Source organism: Schistosoma mansoni, chromosome 6, assembly GCF_000237925.1.
Source record: "Schistosoma mansoni strain Puerto Rico chromosome 6, complete genome".
Classification (NCBI taxonomy): domain Eukaryota; kingdom Metazoa; phylum Platyhelminthes; class Trematoda; order Strigeidida; family Schistosomatidae; genus Schistosoma; species Schistosoma mansoni.
The window spans coordinates 7,847,216-7,855,658 of record NC_031500.1 but is presented as its reverse complement, the minus strand read 5'-3'; the positions used below and the strand labels follow the sequence as shown (position 1 = coordinate 7,855,658).

The following is an 8,443-nucleotide window of genomic DNA, read 5'->3' as shown; positions in this document are numbered from 1 at the left end:
CCAGTTTTCAAAAGAGGCCGCAACAGAAAACCATCAAGCTACCGGCTAACAGAACTTCTCGCTACAACCTCAAAACATCCTTGATATACGAAGGTCTACGCAACTACTGGTTGTCTACAAACGTCTTTTTACCCCTGCAAAACAGCTTCAGGAAGGGCCATTTCTTTATAACAAACCTGCTGACTGTGGTAGACAAATGAACAAGCATCCTTGATCGCAAGGGGAAGATCGATGTGACATATCTTGACTTCAGGTTCTGAATTCGGTACTCCACATAGACCATACAAAAGTACCTTACAATTAGTTTTGCGTATTGTTAGCTATAACAAGTCTGGTATTATACCTAATACACTATCTTCCAATCTTATCGCATTGGTAGGGTTACGTACGTAGATAATACAACAACCACACTTTTTATGATATCAGATGAAATGATTCAGTGTGTAGTACTTTAAACCCAGTTCTGCATGTAGTTTTGTAGAAGAGCACCGCGTTCCCATTATTAAGATAGTTTCTGGCTTAGTAACGAAGATAGTCATTTTAATTTCCGTCATTTTATTACTTAAAGAGCGGGCATTAACAAGCATAACACTGAACAGACGGTGCTTACTTAGTACTTTGCCACACAGTCTGTATGTATCTGGCTACACGTGTCTGAGGTGACTAATTTAAGTGGCGATCCATTCAAGTTGATGTAGTGGCGAGAATAGTATTTGTGATGGTTGAGAGTATTTTAAATGCCGCACGAATAAGGGATCCCGGAAATAACACAATTAAACAAAGAAGGATTATATGAACACGAACAGACGTATTGTATTTGGAATTCAAAATCAAGCAGTCATCAAATACAAATGAATAATTAGTTCATACAAACACTCCAGTATTTACCTGTTTCCAACGACGGAACTAGCTCGTTTCACACTTCACCAACTTCACAAATGCAGTCCCGGTTCCCATATCATCTTACTATATTTGGTGATGTGATGTTATTCTATTTATTTGATTAAGGAGACTGAATTTTCTTCAACTTTGAGGTAATAATAGGTAGTGATGTCCTTGACAATGCTGTCCAAACACTATTCACAGCACCTCCTGAAAAGAATAGTGATAGTGACTTAGAGGGTAGATGAATGGAATAGTGGAAAAACTATTGACGCGCTGATAGCTGTCGTACTGAGATCGTAAGGGCATTTCGGAATTGAGTGTGGTTCATTCTACATATCTCTGGTCATTCCCAATTAGTCCCAAATATGAGTGATTCTGTCCTGGATTTCATAAGTAAGGGAGGCTTTATGTGACTGAGATCCTTCTATGTTTTATTGTTTAAGCGATTTGTTGGTCATTTTACTGGTGACTGATGCGTGCGTATTTGCATAGGATGCATAGCAATGGAAACTTGTTCTCAACTATTTGATTTTCAGCACACTAAATCATTAGGTTTTCTAATCGCTGTTCTTTCCCCGTTTGTTTTTCCTCTAGCGATCTCACCAGAGGATTGGCCAATATTCTCTATATCCTGATAGTTTACTGTACGGCTTGTTGGAGTGCTATTATCACACATTTTGTTGGCGCTGTCATCAAGATATACAATACTTTTTGTGTCACTACCTAACCCAACTAATATATTTGTGGTCGCGTTACCTGGATCAAGATTCCATGACGTCATGCGGTTTGACTGACAACTTTTACTTTTCCGTCTCTGAAGAAAAGTTCTACCATGTCGGAAAGTAAAAAAAATTAAGCTATTATCATTTGGAACTGAGTTAAAGTAGCCTATAAATATTTAAACACTTGGATGTGAATAATGTCAGTGACAAACTAATCTCCTAATAAATACGTCAGTGGTGTGAAATCTTTAAAGCAAGTGTGAACAACATCAACAAAGAAACGGATTACTTCCAAGTCTGTTTACTTCTGAGGTCTATGTTATGATATTCGAAGCTTTAACAACTGGAGTTTCGGTTAAATAGCTGGTGTGTTGAATAACTGGCCTGAAATTACAATAGTCAGTGACGCATGTTCACCAAGTACATTTTCTTGGTGATACTATCTGATCTATCGACTTCAGACAGAGAAGATTTTACCCTTGACATTTTGTTCTGATCATGATAGTTTGAGAACACAGAGTTACTGGTAAATCTTGTAACTGAATGCTTAAGTCAGTTTCCTAAGCTCTTCTAATAACCATAGACTAACTCTACATGACACCTTGAGCACAAGAGAAAAGACGTGAAATATGGAAATATCGGGAATGAGAACTGAACTAGATAAAGGAGTGAGGTTTATGAATTTTTATCAATTGAACTATTTTGAACGCACCATGAATGTTAGACAAATAGAAACATTAAAGCAGTTAGTCTCGTCTTATGAATTAACAGAACACGAAGTTCAGTGAAGGGATCTCTTCAATGAATTTATTATCATGTTTTGCAATCGTATATATGTAAAAAAGACCTTCAAGTCTTAGTTCCATAAGGACGTATGTACAAAGAATACATATGATGTAATAGAAAAGTTGTAATACTGGATTATAGCATGTAAACAGTTAAGATATGAGATAGTGTATGTGCAAATAAAAAGTCTTGTAATATTAATAAGTTAACAACAGATTATAACATGAATGAAGTAAGATAATGAAAACGTTCGTGGTACTATAATTAAATGTAGTAGCGGGACTAAATGTAATGAAGTGATGTCAGAAACAATTATCAATAAAATCCTGAGAATATGAGAAAATATCGAAGAGCCTGGAGAATATTATGAAATATGAAATACAATAATGTTCGTAGTTATAGATTTTTATAGAAACTGCCAACACAATCGGTAACTTAAGATCAGTTTAACAAAATGAAACTTTCATAATCGATAGGCCCTAGGGTAAATTGGAAAAAGTACACAAAATGGGAATAAAGAACAGTTAAGTAACTCAATGTGAATCATAAACGAACATAACGAAATAACTGTGAATATCATTTGTAGGGTTATGCCTGCGCGCCCAGATCGAAGCGGATGATATTTTCAAAGTCACTTCGTGATTCATCAATTGAAGTCTAATCCATGGGGCAGAGGAGCAACATCAGGGGGATTCATTCCCACGACAGCTGATAACCAAAAAGTAAAAGCCTGGACGTCAACTCCTCGTTCTCTCACTTTTACAAACAACACATCCACCGAGAGGAGATAATCAGCTGGAGTCCTCAAGCTGAGACTATACATACGTGGCTCTATAAGAGCATTTCGAGAAAGAAGGTATATTATCCCATCCCAGACAATGATATAAACCTGGTTCCTCAAAAATGTTACGACTTCTTGGTATGCATTATTTCCGAAGTCAATGCTTGCCTAAATGTGCTGAAACGCCAAATCATCTGAAAAAAAATAATAACAGTGGGAAAAAATGAGCGAGAGTTTCGGTTTTACTGCTTAAACCGAGATGGTGTTTCAAAGTACTAAATTGATGATAATGAAAGTCACAATGCCGAAACATTCAATTCTAAACCCAACTGCTCACCTCGCTTCACGCACTGACGCTTTGTACAGTAGAATAGAAAGAGTCCTAAAAAAGCATGTAGACGACCTAATGAGACCCTCAATATCAAAATGTTTTAGTATTCAAAATCTTACTCCACCAATCAGTTTTGATTCTCAATTGTACGCTCGTGTCACTACAGAATTTCCTTCATCAAATGTATGTTCATCCTACGTGCTTGCTGGATCGTTGGCTGAAATTTTACTTTGTTTTCCTTAAGAATTCTATAACAAAATTTTTCACACTCCCTAAAAGCAATGTACCTTCAAGGTGTAAATACAAATTAAGACACACCTGTTGAGCTCAAGCTTACACTTCAAGAAGATCACCAATCAGCAGCAAAAATGTTGTTCAATATAGACACTAACCTGTAATTTATTAGTTAAAAACAGTTTTCTTGTGGCCACTGGTATTCGTAGAAACTCAAACAGACCGAAAGGAGTCGTGTTAGCAGTCTTCTCGATGTCCTCTAGAGCGACTGGGATCTGGTGATATGCTCACACCAGATCGATCTTGGAAAAGTGGTCGTGCCCTTGAGTGATGCCGTGATGTCATTTATGTGAGGGATGGGGTAGCTATCGAAACATGTAACTGTGTTTAACGCTCGATAGTCTCCACATGGTCTCCAAATAACCCCATCCTTCTTTTGCACCATGTGGAGAGGTGAGGCTCAGGGACTGTGAGAAGAAAGAATAGTACCAATAGCTAGTAAATTGTCAAACTCACGTTTAGCGAAAGCTAATTTGTCCGGTGCCAGTCGACGAGGTCTTGCTGTGACTGGTGGTCCGCGGGTGACTATGTGGTGTACCACACGAATGGTCACCGATGGAGTCTCCTCGAGAGGTTCAGTTAGTTTGGGGAGTTTCTAAAATAAAGCGTGGAATAAATCGTCACGCGAATGAAATACACCTGTGATTCGGTACGCGTTTGTGTGAGCTTTAAAGCCCGTGAATTCGCTGTTCGACGGAGTATCGATTAGCTGCAGCCCACGTGAATCGACTAGCAATTCATAGTGCTGTAGGAAATCGATACCGAGTATGGCTGTGGGAACATCAACAATGATGGACGTCCACAGATAATGTCGTCGATTGCTCAGGTTGACCGTAAGTTGTCGTGTACCATAGGTGGGAATGACTGAGCCATTCGCAGCGCGTAGTCGAAGCATAGTAGCCTGAGACTTACTGTTACCGATAGGTACGACAGAAACTTGGGCACCTTTATCCACAAGGTACCTAGCGTTAGTGCGATAATCGTGCACTTGAAATAAACGGCCAACCTGAGGTGAATGGCCGGCGAGTACGGCCGCATTTACTCATCGACAATGACGGGCACCGGCCTCGAAGGCACGGTGGAACCTGCACCAACCCGAACTGACTTCCGAAGCCGCCTTTTGGCGTGGCTTGGAAGATGCCCGTTTAGGGCGAGTCGTTACGGTTTTACGAGAACGTGACCTAAGTCGGGGGACGTAGGGTTCTGGCACATTTGATCGGTCTCGAAAACTGAGACGGGTGTGGATACACATATCCCTATCCCATGAGTCGTAGGTCGCCGTGCATCGAGATTGATGTTTGAATGTGAAGTAGAGACAACTATATAGCTGTCTCGGGCGCTAGTTCGTGCTAGAATTTTATCTGCTATGAGGGCCACCTGGTGAGTGGGATGTCCTCGAGCTGGGCCGTAAGGATTGGTTGGGTATTGGCTGGTAGTGATTCGAGCCACAATTCTTTGACTATCCCTGAGTCAGCTGTCGTGCTTCCTGCAAGAGATTGCAGGCGCGTAAGGTGGTGGCTCGATTCAGTATCACTCATTGGGTAACGTGCTAATAATGTACTCAAACGTTCCTCAATCGATGGGATGAAATGTCTGAGGTTCACCACCTTGAGAAGTTTATAGACGTTAGGTACATCTGGGTTCAAGACTACCTTCTCAGATAGTTTCCAGAGCGTAAGTGTATTCCTGCTGCTATTTCGTAACGCGGCGGAGCTCGAATTGAGACTCCAGTGCCGTGAACCAAACTTCTGGATCATGGAGAATAAAAGAGACAGGTTGGAAATTGATAACCTTTACTTCGGAGTCTATCATAACAACACTATTCTTATCGCTTTTCATCGTTTTGAAAAGTTTTTGCAAGAGCAATATATATTAAAAGACATCAATATGAAATGTACAACAGGTATGGATAGATGAATAATAGACTCACCGTAATTGGCTTCTTCGGGAAATTCTCCAGTTGAGGCGTGTTCAAAGTTGTCGCCCACTAGATGTGATAGTGCAAAGCCGCGACTGACTATAATCACCACTTCAGAAAAATCACGTGCCAGTTACTAGGTCAGACTACCCAGAAGGCCAAATATAGAATGCCAGTTGAAGGTTGTAGTAAGATTCATTTGTTGGCAATCTCGTGGTATCAAAATGATATCGAGATCGCGCCAAAGTTTACAGGTGAGACTGCCGTGTGTAGGTGAGTAAGTTCAAGGCCACAAAACAACGAAAGACTGTGTTTTTTTCGTAAACTGAAACAAACAAGTACAGTAAGAAAATCACTGGTACAATTGGTTATAATAACAATTGTTTCCATTATTCCAATCGCGTTCTCTTCATAAAAGTATGTCACTACAGGATATAAACATGATTTTTTAATTAACAACATCGAGTGAACACTGAGCAGTAATAATCTATAAAATAGATTACTACTCACTTAACTGTCACAACAGTCAAGAAAACGCTAAACTGACGAACGATTAGTTCTTACTTATGATCTCATACCTAACAAACGTGTGTGTTCAGTCGCGAGAAATTTATTATTGTGCCACACCAATAATCCAGACAATATTATATTCCATTAAAAACTTAAGTCATTAATAACCCATACATCCTGACTAGTAATATGAGGGTTATATTATTGCTTTAGTCTGGATGTTCCAATGCATTAAACGCGGTAAACTGTGATAGTCAAATAAAATCCAGAGTTCTGAACGAAATCGCAAGTATTTAGCCTCCAAATGTTTGGTTATTCTTCATTGTAATACCTGCACCTCAGAGAAATATGTTATCTAAAATCATTGACTTTGATCACACTTTATAAACGCACTGACTCCCACAAATGTTAATATCTGGAATATCCGTAATACACAAATCATGTTAGAACCTTACCTCTGACGACTAAACAGTATTTGGGAGTTGGAGTGGAACTTTACAAATAATTTCGATCAAAGTAGAGAATTAAGATACCTGTTGTGACAATCCCGACCGTTGCTGCTACCATGACGTGGTGGTCTGGTTTGCTTTTCCTGATGGCTCAATTGAGCTACACTGGCTGGAATATTTGTTTCTGAAGGTCCCACCATACATTCAGCGTACGTACTTTAAGTCAAATCGGTCAACAGGCCTCTCTGGCTCAGACCCTAGAATCTCGTACCATTGATGTATGCTATGTCTCCGAAACACGCATACAGGATCCTTGTGTGGTCATTCACTTGACCTCACCTCGCCAAAATGGACAGCCAACAAAATTCACCCTCCGTGTATCTGGCGAACCCATGACTAGTTCTCATGGACTTGCAGGTGTAGACATAGCACTGAGTACAAGGGCAGAACAAGCACTACTAGAATGGATCCCTGTTAACAGTCGCCTGTGTGCTGTCCAGCTAAATGGCTTCATAAGAACTCGGAAGGATAGGGACACACGTCGTTGCCTTTTCGTCGTTTCTGCCTACGATCCCACTGACTGCAGCCATGATGAAGTGAAAGATTACTTTTACAGAAAGCCTGTCTGAACTTCTTGAAAAAGTTAAGCGCTCAGACATAGTACTCGTAGCGGGTGACTTTAATGCCCAAGTAGGCAGCTTAAATCAAACAGGAAGACATTTAGGTGGATATTTTATTATTCCGGCTCAACGAACCGATAATGGTGATCGTCTGTTGCAACTATGCTCAGACAATCGTTTCTTTTTAGCAAGCACTAATTTTAAGCATAAGGAGAGACATCGTCTAACATGGCCACCATCTGCACCAAACCAACGATATACTCAAATATACCATATAGCCACAATTCATCGTTGGATAGATAGAAGACTGCATTATAGATGGATTCGACAATAAATAACAAATGAGGTGGCGTACTAATCAAGGGGTAAGGGAGAAAATAATTTATGGGTCAGATAATAGTTCAATTGACAGATATGAAGAAAAGTGACAAACACAAAGGTCATAATAATAATAATAATCAAGAAAACTTGTATAAGATAATAATAATAATAATAATAACTGATTAGAGTTTAAATGTAAAATAGTAATTTAAAAAACAAAAACCGATAATAATCAGATAAAAGTACAAAAACAAAAAACCAAAAAACGTACCCAATGAGGGAATTAGGGCCAAGGAAGGGTAAGAGGTTGGACAAATCGTTTCTGCACGCAAAGTTCAGGCTTGAATTCATGGATTGCCAATGCCTCAGCAGTGCATAAAATATTGATTCGACCTCCCTTTGAACCGGTTCCTTTAACTCTATAGATTATTTTAAAAGACGTCTCTTTTGGAGCAATGTGTCCGCAATTGATCAAGTGCTCTTGTATTGAACTGGTTATTATTATTATTATTATTATTATTCACAAACACCTTATGGGTACATAAGTGCTGTGAAGAAACCATTTCGGGTTTCTTCAAGAGTGCAATAATACACAATTTTCATTAACATTACATATGCCATGTTTGAGAAAGGAAGGAAGAAGAAAAATAAACTAATAATAATAGAATAGTAATAATAAATCAGGTTCTGTGTAATTGGCATGAATTTTGAATTGATTTTGAGGGAGGAAAGGAAGAAACTAAGGAAATAGAAATAAAGGAGACGCGGAATACGTAAATATCTTAACGCAGAACAAGAATAAACAACTATGTATGTATAGCAAAAA

General features: G+C 39.1%; 1 protein-coding gene across 1 annotated transcript; it reads left to right on the top strand.

Annotated features, from left to right (window-relative positions):
* Nucleotides 1-3,475: 3,475 nt before the first annotated feature.
* Nucleotides 3,476-3,748, top strand: Smp_165010 (hypothetical protein; the record flags this gene model as incomplete). The annotated part of the gene is made up of 1 exon (XM_018798147.1): nt 3,476-3,748. One exon carries the CDS (start codon nt 3,476-3,478, stop codon nt 3,746-3,748), a length of 273 nt encoding a protein of 90 aa, XP_018653118.1.
* Nucleotides 3,749-8,443: the final 4,695 nt, after the last annotated feature.